The sequence below is a fragment of the Nomia melanderi genome, chromosome 9, assembly GCF_051020985.1.
Source record: "Nomia melanderi isolate GNS246 chromosome 9, iyNomMela1, whole genome shotgun sequence".
Taxonomy (NCBI): Eukaryota; Metazoa; Arthropoda; class Insecta; order Hymenoptera; family Halictidae; genus Nomia; species Nomia melanderi.
In genome coordinates this window covers 6,132,816-6,160,667 of record NC_135007.1, presented here as the reverse complement: position 1 = coordinate 6,160,667, position 27,852 = coordinate 6,132,816, and the positions used below count along the sequence as shown (strand labels likewise).

The following is a 27,852-nucleotide window of genomic DNA, read 5'->3' as shown; positions in this document are numbered from 1 at the left end:
CGTCGCCGCAGAGACGCGTTGATACGCGCACGGGCGGACGGGCAACGCCGACGGCTTTGGTCGTCGCTTTGACGTCGACGAGGCGAGTCGAAAGCGACCTCGAAGCCGTTGCAGGCAGCTGCTGCGCCGTGTTTCCCCCCCGAAATTGTTCTCGCAGTCGCGCGCCGACATGCGTGGATCCTCTCCACGTCCTCACGTGAAAAAAAGGCTGGTCCCCGGGCGACTGGCCGGGTGAAATCCGAAAAACGAAAGGCTGGTTCCGAAACACGGAAGTGCGTGTGCGAAACGCGGCCGGAGGTTCCTCGCGCGAGGAAGGCGAGAGTTTCCAGCGGGGTGGAGCGGCGCCGTCGTCACGCTCGAACTGGGCGCTCCGAGACTACAAGAAGTCGGCAAGCGACGCGCACCGTCCCGACGTCGCTGACGGAAGCGATGGTACCGAACTACGGCGCCGTGGTGCCCTGGTCATTGCCGTGAATCTTTTCACGACCACCCAAAGAAACGAGAAATGTAATTGTATCTTTTTCTGTAGTCATCGAAAAGTGATACCTTAATAGAAACGACCAAGAACATTCGAAGAAGAATCATGTTACCCATTGCGATAAGCAAACCGGAGGATATGTGCGCGCAGTTGATTGGGAAGTTTCGAGTAACTTGACCTGACACCGTGTCCTCCTGTACGGATAGGTGCAAGTACGTCCGGTGAAAAATCGAACGAAAAAGACAGAGTAGGAAGAGGGGGTATCGAATAGGAGAGGAAGGAGCTAGGGATCTCGAAGTAGTTTGCCGGAGGATCGTTAAGAGGAAGGAAGATAATTAAGAATAGTAGAGAAGAGGGTGAGAGGTGGTGGTGGATTGCGAGAGAGAGTGGGAGGAGGGCTCCGTCGTGTGAAACCCCAGCGTTGTCCCGCGGATGATTCCGGCACTGGTGCGTCGGTGGTGACGAAAGGGGCTGATGTCAGTGCGACCACTCGGCGCCCGTTCCGTGGCTCGGATGCGCGAACGCGACACCCGCATCGCCGTCGTACCCGCGAGTAAAGCTCCCGAAGGAGGCGGAGACGAAGGCGGTAGCAGCGACAGCGGCAGCGGCAGCGGCAGCGGCAGCGGCAGTAGCATCGGCGGCCGATGATCAACGGTGGTGTGATGGTTAGCCGCGACACAGTGGTGACTGGTGACTGGCGTACGATTAAACGCGAGCACGATTGTTCGTCAGACGGTGCCGCCGTGCCGGTCGTCGGTCGGTCGTCGTCGGTCCTGGGGGCGCAGCTTCGGGAATAATGCGTGTTAGGCACGTTACACGGCGACGAGGACGACGGTACGACGCGAGGGACCCGAGCAGCGAGCCGCGGTCGCAGCTGCAGCTACGCAATTATGTACGCGTACGGTTTCGAGATCACGTAGTGGCTGCCGTGTAATTATGTTGTCATCGACGCGCGGCGCGCCCTGTGTAGCTTCACGGTGAAATTCTGGCGTGAGCGGTGCCGCGGTGGAACGGGGAACATGGCGTCGGTCTCAGCTGAGACTCCAGCCAGCCATGGGCACAGCTTCAGCAAGAAGACGTTTCACAAGCCGACGTACTGCCATAGCTGCACCGACATGCTGTGGGGCCTCATACAGCAGGGGTACATCTGCGAAGGTAGGCGCACCAGCACACCCACCCCACCCTGTTTTGTTATCACCCTTGCAATGCCTACGTTTCGTACGCGCTACCCTTAAGTACACCTTCATAGGGCTTGACGGTATCCGCTAGACGACGATCTTAAAGCATATAGGGGATCCATCGATGCTGTTTCTATGCATCGTAATCGCTACGGGGTTACGGTGACAAGTCGAGGGATAGATAGCTCAGTCGGGTTCACCCAAGACCTGCGCATTGATCTTCGAATTCTGTAAACGATCGAGGTCGCTGGACCTTGAATCCTTTGAGTTCTGTTCGTTCCTTTTGAATTGGGATTGCAAGAACGATGAAACGAGATTCGATAGGGCTGACGGATACTACGGGACTAGTTGTACGCGATAATTATGCAACTACTCTTTCCGTTGATCTTGGAAAGGGGTAGCCGAAAAACCGCAAGTCCGTGGGCCGATCGATATGAGCGGCGGTTCGGTAACGAAATCGAATACTCGTCGGCCAACCGGAGCGTACGCTCGTCCCGCCTTTTCACGGACTCCGGAACCTTGGTCGGCGTGCATAGTTGAAACTGGCTGACCTCCAGGAATGATGAATGGCAAGTGCTCATTCACTGTGTTGTGCAGAGGGATGGCACGTTCGCGAGGAGCTCGCTGAGTGCTTGCTCCTTCCGACGCCAACCGATAGAACGTTCATCGATGTTTCCTCTTTCGGAACCCCAGTCGACAGAGATTCCAAACCGTCTACGAGAAAATGAGTTCGAATATTTCTTCGCGAACCTCGAAGGTGGTTCTCCAAGAATTCCGGAAAGAAAGGGCGGTCTGTGTTGCGTGACTTGGCGCCAACTCGTCTCGGTAACGTCGCGTTTGCGTTGCGTGCAGCTGCACTTTGCGTACACGCGACCCCTCGCCTCGCATATGTTGCTTTCTTCGCGGGGTTGCCATTAAAAAATTAGGTCAATCGAAATTTCGAATTCCCTCCTTTAATTCGGCTTCCACGCCCACCGGACCGCGGCGAAGCAAATCACATTCTCCCTTCCATCCCCATGATCGAACGTAGATCTCCCTCGCAGTATCGATTGACAGTTCCAAAACGAACTTAATTATCCTTCTCCGCTTACATCTGACTCTTCCCTAATCATCAAACCATTCCCTCATCGACTCCGCTATCAGACATTCAATCGTTCATTCCTTAAACATCTCTCGCATCCCCGGTGATACCTGGTCCAAAACCCACCATCTTTGGAACACGACGAACAGGACGGCGCTGCTACATTTCTCACCCCGTACCGCGATTTGCGCACACTCCCGCTCGAGTGTTTACCCCGCGCGCGTTTCGCGGTGGACGAAACGGGCCATAGAGGCAAGAGATAATACCGGGGAATCCCGGTTGTCCCCGGTTTGTTTCGGCCCTCTTACCTGTTGGTCGTTCTTAAGGCATCGGGGGTTGAACGGTGTCCAAAAGGGTTTCCGATCGCTGGCGGCTTCGCCGAGCGAAGGGGGCGTGGAGGGGTGACAAGGAGCGGGGAGCGCAACGCCAGGAAATTCCGGTAGACTCAACAGTTGAGGGAAATCGAACAGATATTAGGCGATTCGAGGCGAGGGCGCGCGCATCGGGCCTTTTCACCAAGCATTGATCGTCGTGGAGGGGCGGAGGCGCGATGGCGGGGGTAGCGGAGCTGGATTCCGACGAGAGAGAGAGAGAGAGAGAGAGCGAACGAGTGACATGGCCGAGAGAGGGTTGGGACGTCCGAGGGGGTGGCAGAGGGGGTGTGTACGGGACAAGGAGCTCGTTGACGAGCGGTGTCCTAAAGGCCTCTATACGCGAAGAATCTTGTGTCGGGACATGTTCTGGGACAAGGCATGGGTTTGAGTCTTTTTTACTATTGGTATGATCCGTTGACGTATACATATTGCAAGGAAAGTGAAAAAAAACTTAAACCTATCACTTGTTCCGCAACATGTCTAGAGACAAGCTTCATCGCGTTAGGGTACTAAACGGTAAACAGACACTTCGCTGCTTCATGGCGTTTGAACGATCACCTCAATCTTGGGTCTGTCTAGATAGCAGGGTCTTCCAGCTCGCGAACTTTCGCCTGGCGATCGATCGATTTCGGGAACGGCTGGATCGACTGTTGACGAGTCTCCTTTGACAAATGGTGGGCCGATTAATTAGGGCGGCGAATTTAGCTGTGTACGGTCCAGCAGGGTATTTATAGCTGTCGTTTAGACGGCTGAATGAGTTTATCGTTTTCTAATTTTGAAACTCGGATCCAGTCTGGGTTCTATATAGGACGCGCACCGGAATTTTGTCGTAGACAGACGCCGTTGGCGCAGAATTTTCTATGCAAACGAGAGGATGCGTTCCATCTCCGTTGATGACCATTTTGTAATTAGATTCTAGGGGAAGGGTGCGAAATGGGCTCCTCCGGCGAAGGGATTAGCCCGGCGGTGTTGGTTCACGGATCATTGTGCGCCGTTGAAGATCCCGGATATCGATTCGCGGTTTTGTGGATTACGAATTAGCTCCCTGCACCAAGAAACTCAGTGAAACCGCGGAATGTAGGTTAATAATACCGTGTTCGATCGGGTAAGGTTATCATCTTTATTCGACGACTGTTTCTACTGTTCCCTCGCGCACGTGATGTACATTAATCCCTGCTGTCCGGGGTTTCAATGCTTTTCGAAAAACGACATGAAAGCTCCGTTGAACTTTCTCGAAGTTGTTGATTCAGCGCGTCCGACGGGATTCGGATACTCTGTAAACGCGCGGGCATCGAATCGAACCGTTCCCCGGTGCGTTTAGAAACTTCGATCCGGAACATTTAGACCACACCGAGGGCGTATTGAAATGTTACCGTTCGACACGCGCACACCGACGACGGGACGCGGAGACTCTTCGGTTCTCAGAACGCCGCACATGTGCATCAAAAAGCAACGGCTGTTCCGCGGTGAAGCGAGCCATTCTACGCGTTCATCAATGATCCGCTTCCATCAGCCAATGTTTTCCTAGATCCCTGCACTCCCCCTCGCGCTAGCCGGATGACAAAAAAGTTGACCAACCATGTGCCTCGGGTAAATTCGCAAACAGACCGCGTCGAAAACGATCGTTGTTACGACGGGATTGCACGAATATTCGGAATATCTCTGGAGTCGATACCTTAACTTTAGCATTCGCAGGGTATCGAGCCGGGATTGATCTGAAGCGACGATTCCGTGGATCCCCGATAGATCCTGGAATCACCGGCTCCGGAATCGGAGATGTAGATAGATTGTGGTTATATTAACAATATATCGTTAATATAATTCTTACTGTTAGTTACTTTATTATTCTTTTTTTCGTAAACGTTTTTATAGGAATTTTTGTTGTTATTCTTCATAAAATATTAATTTTTGGAACTCGGAGAACGAGATATATGTACATTTTCATTATTTTTATGCTATCAAGTCATCTCTGTGATTATTTCCTATCCAAGATATTCGAACATCAATGAATATCAGATTTTATCGTAAAATTTGTTACTATATAATAGTAAATGTTTCAATGCTTCGTTTATAAAAACATGGAAGAGCGAATCTGATTATATATCAAAGAATATTTTGCATAGAAAAATATTTTGTTGCAGAGACGAAAGTTCTATTCTTTTATTCAAATACACGTTCAAAAATATATTGCATGTCGAATTTCGAGAACTCAAGGCAAGGTCGTTCAACTTATTAATAGTCGTTCTCGCCGTACCGCCAAAAAAAAAATTTATGAAAAAAGCTTATGATGAAAACTGTGGAATAACAGAGCGTGCCTTCAAGGCTGACCGTATTTTTAGTAACCCGGAAATATAGGATATGCGGCAAGACTTATGTTTCTCTACCTGTTTCGATAATTGCTGAAATTGGTAATGCAGAACATCGATCTGGTTCGTGTGTATCAGTGTTAAATTATAAATTAAAAATCAATCGTTAAACTACTACTATTACGTCAAATCTAATGATCAAGTAGATTAAGGTAGATTAGATGGGCAACAGGAAAATATTAACGTAATACTTTATTTCTAATTATTGACCCAACATTGTAGAAAATAATTTGAAATTCCATAAAAAAATGTCTTATAAAAAACGTACTTTCGTAAAAATAAATATATCGAAATATTAGTGCACATATAAATTGCATATTTAAAATATTCATTTCATAGTCTTCACCTAAATAGCATTTTTCTCACAGTCGCTTCTTCATAAAAAAAATTCTTAAACACTTTTGTTTCGTTGTTCAAATGTTACTTCGTGGCGATTATCATTGGTTATTCATACGTTCACGGCATCTTTCAGTGTATCGATCATATTAAACGAATAACTTGAAGGAAGTTTATCAAAGCTCTTGCATTATTTTTAACTGGTTGAAATACTTAAACACGAAGTACAAAAGTATCGATTCGACATCAGACCTAGTTAATCAGTGCAATGGAGTCTGAATTTACACGTAGATTCGCAGTCCGTTTATCGGCCAATTGAATATTATGTTACACCTATTATGTGATATAAAGTGCAGCGAACCATAGAAATTTACCAAAATACACAAAAATAATCATTCCACATTTAATGAGAACAAAAGCAATTTTCAATAGAAAACTCTTCGACAGCGATTTCTGTGAAGTTACCTGGCAACACGCGCATTCTCCGTCGAACAGTTAAACAAGGCCGAGGATCCAGTTGTCAATTATTTTCGTTCCTTCGATTTTGTCCAAGTGTTGTATTATGAAAAGTGTACGTACGGTACATTTCCTGCGTGCATTCGACGGGTCGTTATTGTCGGTGGAAGATAACAAACAGATCGTAAACTTTACAATTGAGTGCGAACTCTGAAAGCCAGGAATCGCAATGCGAACTGATGCTGGACTTCCGTTGAAAACTTTGCAACTGACTGTCAAACTACAATAGATCTCCCTTCTCGATGCACTGAATAAATACACTGGCCACAAGTAAGTAGAAAATCTCATTCGCAGAAAGTGAACAGCGCTGCGCCCGTTGGTACGTTAAAAACGATAAAGCGTTTTGAATATTTTGTGTTTTCGCATTTCCCATGAACGAGTCGATTCAGGAAAAGGATTTGAAAATTCGATCGTCACGTTCTTTCGAAAGGATCCATCGATTAATTTAAATCGATCGTTGACTTTATATTATTAATTATACGGGAATCAATTTCATCGTCCATGTAATGTCACTGTAACTTACAGACGCACGAGCGACGATGCAACAACATTATTTCACTAGGAGCGACGCGTTCTTATTATAACGTTACATTTTCCGATCATCCCTGTGTAATAGTACGACGTCTAATGGAATATCGATACGAACCAATATATGTTCTAAAAGATTTTGCAACTCGTATCTGCTATTAATATTAGTGGAAACTAAAGGGTTCGTAAATAACATGTTAAGAGTCAATAAATCGATAATTAGGTCGGAAGTAACAGTGAAGACTAACCAATGATAAAATTAATAATGCCAGGAATTTTTTTTTTAACCAGAAATCATTGTGTTGTATAATGTTCATGGATGCATATTTCAATATTGGAATATTAAAGAAAGTACATATTTCTAAGACAACGAGATTAAAACGAAACTTTTAAGATTTTTGATATACAACTATTAATATCTCGTTTCACATTTGTTTTTATTATTTTCAATCGTCTGTGAAATTCATTGTAATTTTCCGGATTACTGGAGTGTCTACTAATGTTCGTCACTTATTAACGCAAAAGATTAAATTTAGGTCATATTCCGTTAGTAAAATGCTCGTGTTTAGTTGATAATGAAATATTTAGTATAGTAACACAATTAGTCGTGGTGGGTTTTAAAAGCTGACCAGGGTTTCACGCTCTGATTAAAGGGCTTAAAACAAGTGACACAAACTTTGTTCGAGCGTGCCTAAATTACCATTCGCTGCAATGATCACATCAAAAAATTCGAATACCTTCTTTTTCTTTATAAATTTTCTGGCCACGGATCAACAATTTTCAACTTTTAAATATATCTCGGTACATGCAACATTTGCACAGTCTTCAACGAAAAATCTAATGGGAGCTAAATTACTGAAACCTTTCAAGACCCAGCTTCTAAATTTTAATATTTACGTTTATTTGAATTACAATTGTTTAATAATTACCTTAAATATATTTTCAAGTATTTTCTACGCGAATATGTCACAATAATTTCCGGTCGGAATTTTCTCTTATATTCGGAGGAAGATACAGTTTCCGGAAATTTGAGTCTTAATTGATACGTCCCTCAATTGGTTCAACGATATTGCGGTGGTCGTAATGAAATTCATATTTCTTGTTGCAGTTTGCAACTTCGTGGTGCACGACCGCTGTCTCAAGGCCGTCGTCTCTCCCTGCTCCAGCATCGCGGCAAGCCTCATTAAGGTAAGAATACCCTCTGTTTCTGTTCTTGCCCCTTTTGTGTGACCGGAGATGAGCGAATTCTTCCCAGCGACCTATATTTACGCACCGTTGAAGAACATTCTGTTGCATAGTGCCGTGGCTCCGTTGAAAATTTTCCTTACAATGAAGCTAACTTCGTCGCTGGCTTCTGCTCTGAACAATTACGACGTTCCCACGACATTTTTTTACCCCAGATTTTTCGTGTGTTCCTTGAGCCTGGAAGAAATTACTAGTTCGCGTAATAGCCACCGTATATCACATCGTTAACTCGTGAGAGTGCTTATATCATAATTCAGAATCGAAGGAAATTAATTAATCGGAATATTAAGTATTTGCATGTTGTTCAACTGTCGAGAAAATAATAATCATGATCAGCAGAAGCATTTTACTATCTTCAGTAGCGTAACGTGAAGCCACTTTTCATTAATGCACTCAACCGAGTAAATTCTGTACGGTAAAGAACAGTACTTCTTTTGTTGCAGAACCCGGTTGCACACTGTTGGTCCGAACAGGAACATCGTAGAAGAAAATTCTGCAACGTCTGTCGTAAACGGCTCGATGATAGTTTATCCATGCACTGTGAAAGTAAGTCACTTTTCTCGATACAGACCGATGAAAACGTTGAAATTTTGCTGTACGAAATTCACAGTGATCGACATGCGAACGAATGGGATTTTTTTTATTTCAGTATGCGAGTACTTCGTGCACGCGGAGTGTCAGGATTTTGCCGTGGCAGACTGCAAAGAGAACGCCACGTACTTACCTGGGAAGGACTTGGCGCAGGTAAAACACACTCATCACTGGCGAGAAGGCAATCTTCCCAGCAGTTCGAAATGTGCTGTCTGCAAGAAAACCTGTTTTTCTGCCGAGTGCCTTTCCGGGTTCCGTTGCGAGTGGTGCGGCATGACGGTAATATTTCTCTTCAAATCATACCGATCCACTGGAAACTTTCACCGTATCTAAATCCAATCCCCAAAGACATACAATTTTCCCATTTAAACTTTTTCGCTGACTCGAACGGTTTTCGAGATATTCAGCGAAACAAGCGTTGATCTTTAAGGGTTGCTTTCACCCCCACGACACAAACATTAACGCTTTGGGTGCTGAATACTCCTAGTCGAAATGTAGTAATATTTATAGTGAACGGAATATTTTCTTGTTCATTTGAAAATTCCGGTGAATTATGTTAATTTATGCAATTAATTAAGTTGTAATTAAATAGTAATTGTAATTCCTGAGTTTCACCAAATTGAATAATGCTAAGAGACGCGGATATTAATGGCATACACATATAATTGTCACCACGGAACATGTAACATTAGAAAGATCGAAAAAGGCATATATGCGTCCATAGTATCCAAAGTGTTAAACGAAAAAGGAGCTGTAATCGAACAATTTTTCTAGAATTAACCTGTGCTAGGAGAGCGGTGTTAAAAACTAAAATGTATCGAGTTTATCTTATGTTACATCAATTACAATATTCTCTCCCCATAATAACATTATCGACCTCCTTATAATCACATCATTATCCCCGCTTACGTGTGTACATTCTACGTGCACGTGCAAAATCAATAACGGTTGAGTGTTAAGTAAGAGAAATAATATTAACCGTTAAGCTCGTTAATTTGGATAAAAGAAACTTCTTTTTCAATAGAACACATAATTATTTTACAACACATGTTTTTGAAGAGAATACACGATTATTTTTTACATGTTCAGAACTCTGAAAAAGTTTTTTGGTATTATTTGTAATATTGTGAGCACGCGTTGAACATAACTGCTGACCCTACCAAACAGGATTCATGCGAATCTTATCGAAAGGTTGTCGAAAGAAAATATAAAAATTATTATAAAAGAAATCATTGATATTGAGACAAACTTCGAATTAATATTTATAGCGAGAACACTGCATTGCATTTTCAGTCGTTGGAACCGATAATTTCTCCTTTTTATCGTTGCGATCTCGTTTCAGTTGCACTCTTACTGTTATAAAAATATCCCGCAAGAATGCACCTTTGGGAACTTGAAACGGATCTACCTACCACCGCATGCAGTCAGTATTCCACGTACGGAGATTCCTATGGAGACGATCATCGGAGTACAAGTACGTCGAAACGATGTCCTGGCGCGTGAGTATTCCTGCCGTAAGTGTCTATTTTACAAATGAAACTTCTAAAATATCGATTAGTGAATGCGTGACACGTGGCCGGATATACGAAGTAGTGGAATGAAGCTATATATTCGTGTACGTGTACCATATACACTGTAAATAGACGGGCTTGAGTCACCTGGGACCTAAACGCTCGCGCTTCCACCTTTATTCGTCTGGAAAGAGTAAAATCGAGAGGAGAAAAAGTATTTTCCCCTGGATAACGATGTAGCAGAACTCAGGTGACTCATTCTGTATGTCGGGTGTCTGATGAAATACGAACACGACTTCAACAATGAACATTATTTATAGAAAACAATTTGAAAATACACGTGATCGTTTGTTTTTATCGTATCCTAATATTATTTTCGTTACGAAGATAATGAATGGAAAAAATGAATTGAAAGGTAATGTGATAAAAATCAAATGTATTTGTTAAAAATGATCCACGAAAAATATTCTTATCGCTTGTTTCAGAGTCATTCTTGATTTTGAGTTCGTGTCTCGGCACACCCTGTACATGTACCTTTACGTTTACTGTTGTACGTACGAATGTCGACAGACATCGACACACAAACACATTGAACGTCTAATTTCGAATACGAAGAAAAAAAAAGAGTTGAAGAATTAAATTCATTTTGAATTTAACTAAACAATGCGTTCTTGTAGAAACAATGGGGAACGGAAGTCATTTGCATCGAATTTTTCAATGGTATCTCACATCTCGTCACTGCGTGTCAGCCTTAACGAAATCATTACATTCTCAACGAGCATTCGAATCAACGGAAATCACTCGAACATGAAAATGTTTAGCAATCATCGGGTGTTGATGATATTTGCATATTACGCTCAGATAACAAATAATGGCTCCATTAAAATTCTCCGTGTTCCACAGACGGCCGAATTTCTTCATGTTTACCGTACACTTTTAATCACACGATTCCTTCGGGTTCCTTTTGTAAATGTCATCCGTATTATTATCTCTTGACGCACTGTCTAAAAAAAGAAAAATAAAAGTAACACACGATCATGTTCTAATCGCCTTGTATTGGATGCATAAAACGCCTATGTTCATACCAGTGACACGTCATAGCAAGATTATACTCTAGATATAGATATTAGATCGTGTAACATGGAACGTCGGATTTTTCTTGCTTATAAATGTTCGTACTCCTGCTCTTGTTACTTCTTTGTTTTCCATATAACCTTTTAAACAGTGTCATCATCGATTATCACAGTAACTTTTTACAAACAAATTTTTCCAAATTATGCACAATAACTATTTCTTGCATCACTGTTTAGAAACATAGATATCAACATTCGTGTAATTTTCTGGTATGAATTCAAACTTAGGAACAATGTTGCGAAAATCGCTGAAAATATAAACAAAGCATTACGGAAGAATAATGTAAATGAAAGAACAGTGCAGGGTTGATTTGCGAAATTTCGTTTGGTAATTTTTTTATAAAATGAATTGCGTAAACCCGAAACAGTAATTTATAAAGATGTTTTTAGAATTTATTCATTCTAAACATTCAGAATCTTTCAAAAACGGAATATATTCATTAAAAACACGTAGGCAGAAGTGTATCGCATCGAATCAAGCATATTTTCATTGAATAAACGTCTTTTAGAACAACAAATAAGGTTTCCTTTTTTCCACAAAATTCGACATTTCATGTTACACGACCTAACAGAATGATCACGTTCTACATGTTTCCCGTGTGTTCGAGCAGGAATTGTTGTTTTTTTCTTCTAGATTTCATGTGACATTCACTACTTCGCCTTTTCGTTTTCGGAAATCGATAACTCTCTCCCCCCTCCTCTCCAGCGTGCACTTGCACATGCACTTGAAACGAAACGCGGAACGCTTCGCCGGGAAGAACGAAATTTTTCACGGGATAGCGCCGATTATCGTGTACCGCGAGATATGAAGGGGAAACCAAGCAGATACAAGCTAATTTCCATTATCAGCGGCGCTGCCCGGAAGAAAAACAATTTGAATATTTGACGATTGTTTGCATACGAATCTTTTGCATGATCTTTAGCATTCGTCTCTTTCGTTAAGTATATCACTTGACTCTATGAAATACAGCGTGCTCAGAAAGTAACGGTACAACCGAGAAACGGGTGATTATGCGTGTAAGAAAAAATTATGAAACATATTAAAATAATTGTAATTAAATAAAGAAAATTTAGCTACCGATTGTGACCTTACATATCACTTAATTCGTATATTTGTACATTACATTTTGATTAATTACTACACGTTAAAAAGAATAAGGAACACATGATTTCTGGGTATTAAATATTATAATATATTATATTAAGCATTATTATTTAAATTGACATTTTAACATTTATTATTTTTATATAAAATAATAGATGTTCGATAGAAGAAAAATAATTCCATCTGTTGTCGATGCTGACTGTAAGTAGAAACAGCGTGCAATGGTCAGACGGGGTAGATAATTTATTCAGAAACACGTGAGCTTGTCGTATTTTCATCTTTTAGTTTTGTCAAGAACGAAGCTGTGTCTAAAACACTTTTTATTCGGCGTTCTTTTATTCGAAATCTTCCTTTTCATTCAACGTCTGTGTTTTCCCCATGTGGAATCACTTCTTTCTCGGTTCTCCCATTCTGTACATAGATGTCTTTTTTATCAGTGCACAACGATCAATCTGTCGAATAAAATAAGAATTCCCATTCGTGTCTTTTTGGCTCTCGAACTTGTTTCTCTTTGTGTTTTAGACGTCACCCGAATATTCTAGCGATATATTCTCTTTTATTTCCTAGTAGACACTTGTCTTTAGCGATTGCTACACCCCTATCTTGCAATTTCTACCGCTCTCAACGTTGCACTGTTCCAAGAAGAGTTTCACGAAATCGCGGAAGTTCGAAAACATACTTTTTCATTTTCGATTGTTGGAACAGAAGTAAAAATTAAAATTTAAGAGACGAATTTTTGTTACGTAACAATATAGGGTGTACAGTGAATTAGTTAAGTAATATTAATTTTAAAAATAAAAGGAAGGCTTAATCGCTTAATCAGAACTGCTTTGAACATTCACGAGGCAGGAAAAAACGTTGATCTTATTTAGGAAAAACAGAAATGTAAATTATTTTAATATGAATCAGAAAAAAATTAAAATTTGATATTTAATATTTTTTAACAATTCTTTATATCGCCATACCTGTTATCAAATAACTTAACTAACTTATGTTCTAGATTTATTTGGTATTTAGTTTTTGAAAATGAGGGAATAAGTGTTGCAAAATTGTTTAAATTAGCATACAGAGATTCAATTTCTTTACACGAATCGGAAAGTAAATAAATATACATTATTTGTTATCAGTATTGAACACTTCATGTCTATTTAATTCTTCACCAGAAATGGTAAACATATTTCTGATCGTAATATATCTTTGGATACCTCGAAAACAAGATTGCGATCGATATAACTACAATAGTTTGCGTATATTTGTCAAGTTTATAGCTTTGTGGCTGTCGCTGTTATTAATCGCTATCCTTGATGTGCATTTAATGAGCGTAATTACATTTATGGTTATTATATCGATTCGTATCGCTTTACAGTTACAATTATGCAAATGGCAAGAGAGAAAACGTCTGTTGCGTTTGTGAAAGATCAAAAAGAAAAGTACGCAGCTGCTTAAATTGCATCTACAATTAATTACACGATTAAAAATGTGAATTACCTGCCAAAGTCGAAAGTAACGTGGAGCTCCAAGCCATCCTTTCGTTTAATTTCAATTGTTTTTATCAGGAGAAAGATAGCTTTTAGCCATTACTTTGCGTGTCAAAATAGTGAGTAGCAATTAAAATAATGGTTGATCGTATTCTACACTTCACCACGCTGAGTGTTTGCGATTTAAACGTCATCACGCAAATTTTACGTCTGTCGACAGCACGATAATGAAATTTATTCCAATTTTGGCATTGTGTTCTTCTATTCTCCATTGATCTCTTACATTAAAATGCGAATAAGATATTGCAACACCTGCGAAATATTTTCATTGTTCATACGCATTCCTTCTCATGATGTAAATTTCACAATTTTGGCTTCCACTATTGAATACATTACTACGTTCAAGGCAGAATAAAAATACAAATACAATTGAACGGTTACAAATCAAATTACAATAAAGACCAATTATCTTCGATCGCACAGAGACGTCGTCATTATACGTTCACATTAGAATTTACAACATTGCCGAACGATACAAAAGTTCTAAATAAAATTACCAGAAAACAAGTCGAGCTAACGTAACTTCATTTTCCAATCTAACTTTATTTTCAAACTTACTATAACTGCTGGACAAGGCTCAAAATGTACGAAAGCAGAACAGAAGGATAATAATGAGAAACAATGTAGTGAAGGTAAAGATTAGAGAAACAGTTGTAAAGTGAAAAATAATAAAGTAACAATTAAAATCTAATATTTCACGATTGAAGCGTCGAGAAACGTAACGTTCACGTGTTTACGATTAAATCGCCGGCACCGATTATCCGTTTTCTGTGTTAGACAACCGCAAGCGAGAAGGGAACAATTGTGTAGAGATCAGACTTTGTAATGGTAACCGTATAAAAAACCTCGGTCTATCGTTTGCTTCTATTTGAAGATAACATCGGAGAGCAATTCGATTTCGCTGAGAGTGAACAAATTGGGGCTGCGGGCCGCCTAGCCGAAGCTTTGAGGCGCCTTTCACTAGTTTTGCCACGTAGCTGCCGTGGAAATTGTCATGCTTCCCCTCCTTATGTTCAAGGTATCTAGAATATTACCATCATCTGACATTCGTCTCTGTGTGAGCATAATCGATGTTGAGATGTTAGCGCGAGTCGAACGGTACGAACAGATCTTGCCCGTAGTGACCTATTGTACTTACATAAATCTGCACACTGCGCTTCTTCATTCCTTTCTTATCTTTATCTCCCCCCCCCCCCTTCTCCCCCCTCACCTCCTTCTCTCTTTGTTTATCTCTTTATACTTTTCCCCTGTTGCTGACACTTTTAGCAGGATATTTCTAACAAACACCTAAAGCTGGACGGGGCGACTACAGCAGTCTCTAAAATCGACATCCGTAACATCGGTTTATCATTTGGTGAAACCAAGTTGAAGTCTTCATATTTCATAAAAATAAAATTATCTGTTTGATGAAAATAAAATGTTTTTTTTTATGAAGATACTAATCGTACGTATGCAGTTTGGTGCGATTATTTACGATCTTTTTGTTTTTGATTTATGGAGAATGTTCGAGATTCAAAACGGAAGTTATCGAAACTGCATAAGCTTTTAGTTTTCTATTGTACGTAAGAGTTGTCAAGCTTTCAAGAATTTTTTCCAGCTTTAGACGCAGAAATACGTCACCTGCCGCTAAAATATTATTTCCCGCCGATCCAGCTTTCTTCGTTCGCCTCGTTAATTTTCGCTTCATCACCCTGTTTCACTTTTCCACGGTAATCGAAGAAACAAAGACGCGCTTTGGACTTCTGTTTCTTCGTGATTTTTCTGATCTGAACGACGAAGGATTTGATTTTGTTATACGGAGCTTTCAACTAATAACGTTGACGTACGCTGATGCACAGCTCTGTCGTGCGAACTTGAAGAAGACTTACTTCACAGCTCACATGTACGTACTTATGTCGTTCAACGTATTATTGACAAGCGGGATCTTCCTTCGTGGGGAAAGATTTGATGATTTCGGGGAACGTTTGGGGGCAACGAGAATTTTGCAGATATGTAAATTGTTTGAATTTAATCAGCAGTTTCAATTTATTTGTTCCACTGGTATTGGCAGTGAAGCTTTTCATCGGATACTGAATAAAATCTTTAGACGACAATAACAGGAAGGAAATACTGATATAGTGAGAAAACTTACTGATTCTTCGGGCACTTTATCGCATGAATTTTATTTCTGCATGTTTCGAATCATCTAAACTCATTTCGAAATTCTGAAGAAATTTTAAACGTACAATACTTCTGATGGGATGAGATTTCAAATTGATATTCTTCGAGAATGAAATCATAAAATTAGGATTTTACTAATGGATGATATATATCTAGCAACAAATAAGAAATATTCAGCTACATGTTGGATAATCCGAGTAATACAAAAATAATTAACAATAACTTCGTGCATTTATAGTTTGTAATGATCTTCTTAAGATGGCAAAAATCTTTTATTCTTTATAAATATAATCTCACAAAGATAAGATGAAGCACTTTTCGAAAAACTCAATGCTTTAACTTTATATCTACAGTCGCGAATTATATTTTGTGGTAGGCAGTATGTTAAACACACAACCATTGTAACTGACAGAACCATGTACCATGATAACGTAAGACACAGTATTCAACAAAAGTAAGTTACAGTTTTTCTCTGATTAAGTAAAGAAGCAAGTAAATATAATTATTTTATTTATTATCAAATACTAAATAAATTAAGTAAATAGAAACTGGTAAGTTTTGTAAACTTAAACATTCAATATCAGAACAATCATTCCATTTTAATAGATCATTTATTTTTGTTTTATGCTGCGTCAATGATACATAATAATGATGAATTTTCATTTCAGCGGGCGTAAAAGTAAATGAATAAATGGAAAAAAGAGTAAAAACGAATCATGAAAATCGAAACTGCATCTCGCGCCACGTTTTCTTGACCGTCTCTATGAATGTTTGTCACTTTTTTAATATTTACGTTCTAGCATGCATTTATATGTGTTGCTTCGGTGCATGTACTGTCACACTCAGCCCGCTGGATGCTATCCGAGTTCCGTGACGCTTATCACACCACTATGCAGTGCGAACGAAGCGCAAGAATACTACTGACTAAATCTCTCCCTATCATGTGTGCTCTGCAAACCCATCATGCCCGATGGTAAGAGGTGCCATTTATTTGTCGAGGTATTCGAAAAGGATTGCGTCGTAGCGCCGGTGTATGCAACACTCTGTGCTCCCTTTTCTACTTTCCCTTAATTATTCTCGAACGCATCTCGTAACGACACGATTAGCGGTATTGCCTCGTGTACCTGAGAGCTGTTCGCCCAGTTTAATAGGGAATTTCGAGGGTTGGAAGCATTTACGATAAAATTACATCGTTTTACGTTTTGCCTCTAGCCTGGACACGTGTCCGTCGAACGATAACGACAGAAAATGAGATATATCTAGGGTGAGGAAAATACGAGGAAGACTTGATCAAACGACTTGCGAGACTTCGAAGCGAGATTAAGTTCGAGTGTCAGTTACATACGAGTATGAGAAAATTCCCTTGCATCGTATTGTTTTGAAAATTTGATTAACGAAGACTTAATTGAAATTAGCAACGATTCCGTATCTATTCAAACATAACGAATCGAACAGTCCAAATTCTCGAGGCAATGCTGCAGTATTATCGCACAGATATTGCACTCTTTGAAATGTCTGAAATGTTTAGTGCATAAGAGAAATTTGCTGGTGATCAATAATGCATGTATACGTTATATCATTGTTCGAGTGTCTTGTAATTGGTCATATATTAACCGCTAATTTGAAATTGCGCAGTTTGTGATTACCGAAACGTACAATACTTGTTGAACTTGGAATCCAGGGAGAACGATTCCAGAGATCCATCACCATCGAATTCAAAGGCTGTCTAGATCATTACTTAGCCCAGGACAGTTACGCTTAGAACGTCCACCTATCATTGAAAACATATAATATCGTCAGCACAGTTATGCATTAATCTTTCAGAGCATCTCGCGCGTAACTTCCGCCTTGCCCAAAGTCGACCGTCATTAATTCCCTCAGTTCGACATGTTAGCGCTTTGACGATAGTCCGTATCGTAGCTATGTCAGCGGTCGAAGGTTCAGTCGCATACATTCGATCCACAGTGTACACATTAGTGTCCAGTGATCCCTTAAAGGAATAAAAGTCTCGACTGGAAAGTGTCTCTTAGTTACCAATAGATGCTTCCATACCGTATACCATTAATGTTATCTGAGGGAAATGTTATTGTTATCTGTTGTCTGTGTTGCGTGCTGCCCGTTTCCCTGAGGAAACGGGGCGGTCCGTTTGCGCCCAAGTTGTTTTCGTTTTCTGGTCTGTCGTTCGGGAGCCTAGGGTGACCGCGTTTCGATCAGGAACGATGACCGATCGTTACGGAATCCGATGTTCGGTTTCTTCTTTCAGCGCGGAGCATATCGGAAGAGTTCAGCAGCGGAGACACGAGGTGCCGCGATAACGGCGAACCAGGGCCGAGCGGTGTGCACAGTCGCGATCCCCGTTCGCCGAAGGAGAAAGAAGACAAAGATAGAGGTGACGAAGGTATTTCACTACGTTTCACGCAACTCAAACACCTGGTGGTCGACATTTTACCGATTATCGATGTGTTTGCACAGAGATGATCAAGGTCTACGACGGCAACAGTTCCTTCAGCCGGCGGATACTTCGCGTGATCTCGGTGCCCCGGCAAGCCACCACTGAACAGGTCTTGACAGCGGCGCTACGTGCATTTCATATTACGAAAGATCCCAGTACGTTCCGACTGATCAATTGATGAAATTAGGAAACTAACGCACCAGTCGCTACAATGCTAAGTTACTAACGCTTTAACAATTGCTGCTCTTGTCCAGCCGCATTTTCTGATGAATCTTACGTACAAAGATTGAACACTTTCCTTTCAGTATACTAGAATTCTATAATGTAGCGATGGGAAGCTTTTGTTTGTTCAATTTTTGGTATACTTTGTGTCCACTTGTGTTATACTTTTTCTTATTCAGCCTTATTCGATTCAGACAACTTTTACCTCACCGACCTGTACGCCTCGGATGAGACTGAGTTATGCGATCCGACGCCAGTTCCAAACCTGAATCGCAAAGAGGGCAAACGTCCGGCTGTCTTCTTGCGATTTAAGTAAGTTTTCGTTATTAAGAATCATCGAAAAAATTTATTGAATGCGATTTTGGAGAACACGGACCTTTAATCTTGTGATTGCAGGGATCTCGAGGCTGGCGAAGTACGCGTCTATCCGGGCAAATTACAGGTATCAGAGTCATTCTGCATAGTACCTGTCACTGTAAACACCACAGTTGCGGACCTGATCGAAGAAGCGCTTCAGAAGTTCGGTTTAGAAAATTTCAAATCGGAAGATTACAGATGCAGTGAGATTCTTTTGGATCGCGGTGGTAAGGATTATGTATAAAAATTAATTTCATTATATTTTGTAGCTGTATTAGCTGTTACAAGGATTCTATGAAATTTGTTAGCTATCTTATAGCAACATTATCGCGAATAAATTCTTTTCTTTTTATTGAACTAGATATGATCGTGTAAGATTATTTCTTTCCGTCTAGTCACTGAAAGAGTGTTGTCACGCGACGAAAAACCATGGGAGATTGTCAAGCAACTGGGAAAAGATTCGATCAGACAGATGGAGTTGATGCGGTTCTATCTGCAGCTGAAGCAAGATCCTCACGGACCTAATCTAGCTTTATTTGTGGGAAATCTGCCAGTGAATCAACCGGAAAGAATTTACGAAAATATATTGACTGATCTCGTAGGCAGAGGTAAGCAGCAAAAATCGACAGTTTAAAACAAATAATCCTAGAAACTGTATTTACTTAGTTACACGGTAATAATTTAATCTATATGACAGAAAACAAATTCTCCTCAATTGGTACGATATATTACGAATATGGCTCGATGGTAATTATCTACGAGGATGCGAATAAAGCAGTCAAAGCGTTGTACACGTTGGAGGAATCTAAATACGAAGACCGACATCTCTTAGGTAGTATTTTATACTATATTTTATTTTATAATTTACCAGTTCAAGAATTTTTTGTAAAATTCAACATTTATCTACAATTAAATTTTGAAAGAAATATAATTCATCTGGCAACAATAAGTTGTTTCTTTGATGGTTGCAGTAATGCCGCTGCCTAGTATCGAACCAACCATGGTCCCATCAGGAGTGCAGCCACTGCTCGTCTTCGTGAATGTGAAATCTGGTGGTTGCCAGGGACTTCAGTTGATTTCCAGCTTTCGCAAACTTTTAAATCCGTATCAAGTGTTTGATCTAGACAATGGAGGGCCGCTTCCTGGGTACGCGACTTCTTCCATTTCTAATTGGCTCTCAATTAACGCAAAAAACAATGATTCTACGTAAAAAATTAAATAATCAGCGTAGAATTTAATATTGTTGTACATACATGCTTCACGTTTTCTATTTCAGACTTTACGTTTTCCGTCACATAAGGGATTACAAGATCTTGGTTTGCGGCGGGGACGGAACAATAGGTTGGGTGCTGCAATGTTTGGACAATGTGGGTCAGGACAGCGAGTGTTCCTCGCCTGCCTGCGCCATTGTTCCTTTGGGAACAGGAAACGATCTCGCGCGTGTCCTTTGCTGGGGTTCCGGTTACACCGGTGACGAGGATCCCTTGAATGTACTCCGAGATGTTATCGACGCGGAGGAATCTCTGTTGGATCGATGGACCGTAGTTTTTCACACGGAAGAGAAAGAAGACAAACAGTTAATCAACATCCCTGGAGGTATGTTGAATCAGAATCAATTATTAAAAAATATTAATAAAAAAGTCTTTCAAACCGATTCAAATTAAACTAAAACTCATATCTTCTTAAATGTTTAATCTAGAATTACATTATTCAATTCAGTTGATGTGAAATTAATTGATAACACATTCGATTAGAATCACTTTATTTAAATGTGTACTTACTTAGTAATTACAGTTTAAACTTTTTTTTAAGAATTTTTATAGTTAATCTTAGTTTCTATAAAGCACAAAGGTAAGGTCTTGGATCCGAATGTTACAGGAGCCGGTGCAACCAGCGAAGATAACACGCAAATATATGTGATGAATAATTATTTCGGTATTGGCGTCGACGCGGAGCTGTGTTTGGCTTTCCACAAAGCCAGGGAGGAAAATCCGGACAAGTTCAAGAGCAGAATTCGTAATAAAGGAATGTACGTGACAATGGGTTTACGACAGATGGTCAAAAAAACATCTTGTAAAGATTTGCACACGAAGATCCGGTTAGAAGTGGACGGAAGGCTTGTCGAGTTACCTCAAGTGGAAGGGATAATTATTCTGAACATTTTAAGGTATCATTGCTCTACATAAAGATCAATTTTTTTATGTTCCTAGTTTGACAGGTATTGTGGGAAACCAAGAGAAACTGCCTTACATTGATTTCCGTTTTAATTGTATAGTTGGGGCTCTGGGGCGAATCCCTGGGGACCAGACACTAAGGTAGATCAATTTCACACGCCAAATCATTCGGACGGTATGCTAGAAGTGGTTGGGGTCACAGGTGTGATGCATCTTGGGCAAATCCAATCCAGCCTTCGAGGAGGGATGAGGATAGCCCAGGTAAAGTCTTCTTTTGATAGTAATTTGCATTTTTTTACACTTAAGTTTTACTCTCGATTCAGAAAATATTAAATAGAGTTCTTGAATGAAAATAAAAACAAATATCAGGCATCTACTGTTTAATTGATTAATGAAGAATAAGTGAATATGAATTTGTCGTTTACTGTTCATTTTGTTTCGAATTAAGCAAATTATTAGTAGCAATGATAAACCTGACTGAAATACTGAATATCAATTTTGTACCTCTCACAGGGAGGACATATAAAGATTCATTTGCAGTCTGATATACCGGTACAAGTGGATGGGGAGCCATGGGTCCAGAGCGCAGGGAATATCGTAGTTTTAAAATCAGCGTTGACGGTAATCTTGGTACAGACATCCGTAACAACCCCATAATTCCATTGAAATAGAGAACAGAGTGGGTGTAATGCACCGTAAGAGTAAATTTTCCTAATTCTTGGCACTAAAGTTCTCTCACTTATCCCCTTTTCTAGCATTTACTTTGTGTTCTCCTGTTAACCCTTTGCACTGCACCTTCCCTATATAGCAATTGGTGTCCATTTTCCCTATAATTAGTGTCGTAGAATGACAATGCTTTCAAACTGAAATTCTTAACATTTCAGCAACCGATCGAAGATCCCTATTTTAGAGTACATCGTTCAGATCCTCATTATCTATTAAAACGTAAATTCCAGAATTAAATGTACAATATCGCTATTTCGTTAAATACAGATTGGATTAAATACACTTCGTCCACCTCCCTAAATCGCGTTGATACTTCTGGGTGGTGCGAAACAAGTTAACTTCACGAAAAGAAATCCTTTTAAATAATCTCCGTGTCTACTGTAATATATAACAATCTGTTTAGATCTCCAAGTGTACAGCTTATTACGAAACAGAACAATTGATACCAGGAGGACGGACCTTCGAGTGCAAAGGGTTAAGAACCACTTAAAAAAAAGTTGACACTCCCTTACGGACCTTATTGTCGATATTCACTCATACTGTTCGATTTCATGTAGAATGATGGGGCTACCTACATATTTGTCGCACGTTGACTCTCTGCCGGAGCATCTGTATGTACTTTAGCCGCCTAAATCTTACTTATCATTACGCTCTATGCAGTATCCACATAAAAGAAAATGCTATATACCCAAAAACTGCTGGTGTCCGGCAGCGCATGCAATCCTCCCCTAATCGCACTCTCTGACTAATATCTTCCTTGTTCCTTTGTTCGCTCCAGGCAACCATGTTGAAGAAAAATAAGATCAAGCGTCGGAATACCGAACCGTCGATTCCACCCGCTAACGGGGAGGAGGGCAAGAGCACGGACGAGTGTACCAACAAAACCTAACCCGCAGCTTGCAACTAGTCGATGATTTAATTCGTGATACAAGTTTACGACCAGTGCTCCGCCTAGACTCCCCGACTGTTGTCCTCCCAGAATTCTGCAAACAATAGAGGGGAGTTTCGGTGTGGCTACGCCATGCGAAATATAGAACACGTACATGTATCTTCCTGTATAGTTGAGAACTCCATTCGATGTTCCCGTCGCATGTAGCCCTCTGTGCCACTATTGTTGATACATTACTGGGGTGATCGACGAATTATTGGGCGACTTCAGATCTTTGTTTCTTCAGAGAAATATTGTGCATCTATAACATTTTATAAAGTTCAGTGCATTGTGCGTTTAGGTATACTTTGATTTTTAGCTCATGTGCAACCGGATGTATTCCAATTTTCAGTTCCTTTTTCTGTTTATGTTATTTATTATCCTTGTCTACTGATACGTTCTTTTTTATATGTACGTTTTATTTAAAGAGTTTTATGGATCATTGTTTGTATTTCGATGTGACAAATGAGGAGTTTAGTTGAAGCAAACTTGGTTGATGCTGAAGTTTGTCCGGAAATTCATTGATTCCTCTGAAAATCTTAATGCTCAAGCTTGTCTTAATGTAGCGTTGTGAAAAATTCCAGGATCAATTAGTTCTTTTGAATATCGCGTGCATGTTTTACATGTGCGACGGTTTAATTTATGAAGAAAAGGAGAATTTTACGAAACTGTACAATACAATTCATACAGTACAATATTTACAGATCCTTCAGATTGAAAGTCACAACGACTAAATTGAATACTTAAACATGACGAATAATTTTTTTATACCAAAATCTGTTGTTTTTCACAACACTCTACATGATCTAGTTGTTATGCATATTTTTTCAAATAGTATTTTTTAGCTTAATCGATTAACATTTGAAAAACATTGTCAGTCGCCTAATTCAAAGTTCATTGCACAACATATTTGCTATTCGAACAGTTCTTTTATATTCAAACTTATCAAAGCAATAACTATTACATTTTTAAAAAATCATTGTCAATGCCAATGAGAGCAACACTTTTTGTTTTAAACTGTCATTGAATAGCTTACAAAATCTGTTATTCCTTTCAAAACAATATTAAAAATCTTCCCGACAAGATGTCCTTCAATCGTTAATCGGTCTTGAGTTACCACCTCTTTTCGTTCACGAATATATCTTCTTGTTAGTCTGTAAAAATTCTGGCTGTTACGGAGTTGCGAGATATTGTTGTTTACTTGGTCTGAATGGCATTGACTTTTTTTTCTCAATTGCTCCTTTATGCGCCCCCTGTGACCCTGCCCCTTCCTAGGCGAAGATGCTGAAGAAGACCAAGGGTAAAATGAAACGGCGTAATACAGAGTCCAGCATGCAGCTGGCACTGCAGGCCGCGCCGTCGAACGAACCGGAGCCGGAGGTCTTCTGAGTGACCGAACGTTCCCCGTGCAGGCGGAACGAAAACGCGACGCGGCGAGAACGCTCGCAAAACCGGCGGCACAGCTCCGTCACACGCAGCAAACGAGATCGGCTTCGAAAATCGTCTGTCTGAACGCAGGAGATGCAACCCGCCGATACCAAACCACGTATTATAAACCGGCAGTGCCGCGACCCAACGAGACCATCACCGGTGGCAACGAAACGCCACCAGATAAAGGAACAAGACAACGGAAAAAGGAGATGTACTAGGACAATGCCAGGACAATGAACCACGAAGAACCACGACACACGAAGAAAACGACGAGAAACACAAAACCTTCAAAGAAGAGAGATCACAAGATGCAAACGACAACCGAACAAAATGAACGCTGAGTATAAAATAAGGGACACTTCGTTGACGAACTCAAAATAATCTTTAAATGTCCTCCTTCCGAGTTGCCGGATAAGAAAAAAAAGTAGATCTCATTTTTAAATGTTAATAACCATTATGTAGCGTTGTACGTAGCTTCGATCAATATTTTTTTAGTAAAGACGAACAAGTGAAGGACGCCAAAGACAAGACGGGGGTTGAGAGAAAGAGAAATAGGGAGTATGAGCAATCGTGATACGATCGATATCGACGGGGCGACATTACCAGGGATAGAGCAGTATTGAGCGAACGTTTCCTCCTGTTTATTCGCTTGACAGCCGTACTTTTTCGCATTTATTATTTCTTTTCTAGTCCGTTTTACTTGCCACATACACGCACACGTACACACACGCACACACACACACACACAGAGAGAACTTATCTCCCGCCTGTCTCATCCTTAAATCCCCTGTTCCACCCTCTTAACCCCTTATCACGAAACCCTGGATGAACAGGAAGTGAACCGTTGTACGTGACGTTTCGTATGGTATTTTACTAATCCACCGTAAATATCGTGGCACGATAAAGAATCAGTTGTTACTAATATAATATATAATATTTATGATTAAATATTAATATATTTACAAAAGAAAAAAGAAAAAAGAAGAGTAATGTATTAGTATTACGGTTTTAAGTTGTGATAACTGTTATGCGTCTGACTGCTGGGCAGTCTGGAATTTATAAAAAAAAAGAACAAATACCAGTGGCAGTCAGTCATTTCATAGGATACGAGAAAAGCGAAAAATGGTATATATATATACTGAATTGGCGGCGGAGCGCTTTGTCAACTCGTCTCGACGAAACGCGAATAACGAGGTCCATGGTGGAACAAGAATTGTGTTTCGTTCACCTCAAGGGTCAAGAGGCGACTTGACAATGCTCCCTTCGCCGTCTGACCGGCTTTGGCAAGATACTTCCGGTTCGGAACGGAAGCTTGCGAGCGCCAACAGTAGGCGAAACACATACACACACACATTCCACTGTAACGTGGCCGAGAACAAAAGAGGAAAAAAAGAGAAAAATGGGACGTGTACATTTCTAAACTATGCCAAAGGAACTTTTAACGTGCTGTCACTTTCACGCTGTTTGGACATCTCTCAGTGGGCAGGCCGGTTTCCGATCAGGAGAAACGAATGGAACGCTAGACTCGATATACGATTGTCCTAGCATCGCGTAGACAGGGAATCGCGTTCGACTTAGAAATACGATACAAAGAAAACTAACGAGAGGCGGCTGTTCGATCGGCTTAACGGAGAGTGAACAAACGCACTATCGAAGGCTCTCAAGCCTCGTGGATCGTGTTCATAACCATGGACCCTTCGTTGGCATCATTCGATTAAGAGACAATTTCGGTGCCAAACAGTTGTACATAATACTGTAAATGTAGGAGATATACAAAAAGAACGAGAGGGAAAGAAAGAGAGAGAGAAAGCGAGAGAAAGAGAGAGTGTTAATTTGAGCGGCGAGGAATGAACGTAGAAGCGAGGATGGTTCACATGCCGGACATTGAGAACGATCGTCTCCTCCGCCGTCGTGCAGCACGAGAAAACGATACGCGGGTTTTGTCGAAGGGACGAAAGCGTGTGTATACGTGTCGCGAATAAATTTCATTTGATGGGGTGAAGCATGAGAGAGGGGAGGGGAGTGAGCGAACGAGCGAGGGGGGAGAGGGGGGAGTGGAATCGATGCCTTTGAACTCGTATTAAAAAAAGTCGCAGAGAAAGAAAATTGTGAGAACGTGAAGAATGAAACAACAAAACGGGAAAACCAGAAAAACGTGTCAAACGGGAGCCAGGATGTTGTGCGCGATTTCTTTTTGATTTTGCGTTTATGAGAACGGTTGTAGGATGTATAAAGCCTCCTCTTCCTCCTCCTTCTCCTCCGACTGTGCACCCTCTAGTCGAACTACTGTAGTTATTTCCCGAGCGCCTTTCTCATGGGGAACGCGGATACTTGGACGGACGAAACGAGACATCCCGTTGACGAAAACAGAAAACTCGTTGGTTGGGAGGCCTCCGATTACCGGATGATTGACCGGGCCTCCCAGAATATCATGATCACAACCTGCCAATGATGTGGGCTCAGTCGTTCGTCCTCGGCATCCGGGACGCGCGAGCGCGCGAGTATGGACGACGCATCAAACGGCAGATTGGCGAGAAACGTGTACGTTTTCTTTCTTATTGTCCTCTGTTGTTTTTTCTCACCTTTCTTTTCTTTCTTTTTTTTGTCTCTGAAACTTTTCTCGTTCTACATTCGAAATTTTTCGTTTCCTTCCTTCGATCCGGCCGAGAACAAAAAAGCTCCAGTGTATTTCGCTGTTGTTACGAACGAAACAAACGAGGATAGAGAAACCACACTAAGCTAACGGAACAATTTACGTATAATGAGTGTATGTGCTATAAAAGAACAAAAAAAATAACTTAACAAAAGCTAGCTGTTGCAACTAAATTCGTTTCCTGTCCTGCCGACGACACGCACGCCGATCACGGAACACAGACACATCTGAACGCCACGAGTTCGAACCGTTTCCTTTTTTTCCTTCGACGCGCTCAAACTCGATGAACATTTTCCTCCAGTTTCGCGTCGCATTTCGTGAACGTAGATTTTTCTCGAGTGCAAAGAATAAAATACGCGATTCTGCATTATTTCCTTTTTTTATTTCAAAGAGTATACAAGAATGGAAGAGAGGAAGAGCGTGCCCGAGAGAGGGAGAGAAAGAGAGTACTGTAACTATGGGGTAGAATGTGACACGTTTAGGAATGATTTTGTTTACCTGTTTTCTTCCGAATATTTTGATTTCGGTGTCCAAGTCGTATAACATAATGACTGTGCAAAAATAAATTTGTTGTATCATGTCTATACGCAATGGTAACACGTCGTACAAATGAATTGTTCGTCGTAATGAACTTTCGTTCCGGATTTCAATTCTACTTTCGACGCGCAACACGTTACTGTACCGCGGACGGCGAGGTTTTTAGTTGAAATCATGTCTTGGCGTGTACTATGGAAAGATTGAAATATTACATAAATTAATGTACACAACA

At 40.8% G+C, this 27,852-nt stretch overlaps 1 protein-coding gene across 20 annotated transcripts; it reads left to right on the top strand.

The window, feature by feature from the left end:
* Positions 1-36: 36 nt before the first annotated feature.
* LOC116434028 (diacylglycerol kinase theta) lies at positions 37-27,852 on the top strand. 20 transcript variants are annotated; one of them, XM_076370895.1, is made up of 19 exons: positions 37-1,143; positions 1,211-1,633; positions 7,966-8,045; positions 8,546-8,648; positions 8,752-8,972; positions 10,036-10,207; positions 14,855-14,998; positions 18,404-18,538; positions 18,613-18,747; positions 18,994-19,126; positions 19,211-19,398; positions 19,567-19,779; positions 19,869-20,003; positions 20,143-20,317; positions 20,448-20,767; positions 21,050-21,338; positions 21,447-21,606; positions 21,859-21,975; positions 24,275-27,852. In XM_076370895.1, exons 2-19 carry the CDS (start codon positions 1,498-1,500, stop codon positions 24,386-24,388), a joined length of 2,970 nt encoding a protein of 989 aa, XP_076227010.1. In that variant the 5' UTR covers positions 37-1,143; positions 1,211-1,497; the 3' UTR covers positions 24,389-27,852. The 20 variants fall into 20 exon arrangements, with proteins under 20 accessions (XP_076227010.1, XP_076227014.1, XP_076227011.1 ...); XM_076370899.1 differs by having other exon boundaries at positions 37-1,633; positions 10,036-10,192; positions 19,009-19,126; positions 21,859-21,966; XM_076370896.1 differs by having other exon boundaries at positions 37-1,633; positions 10,036-10,192; positions 19,009-19,126.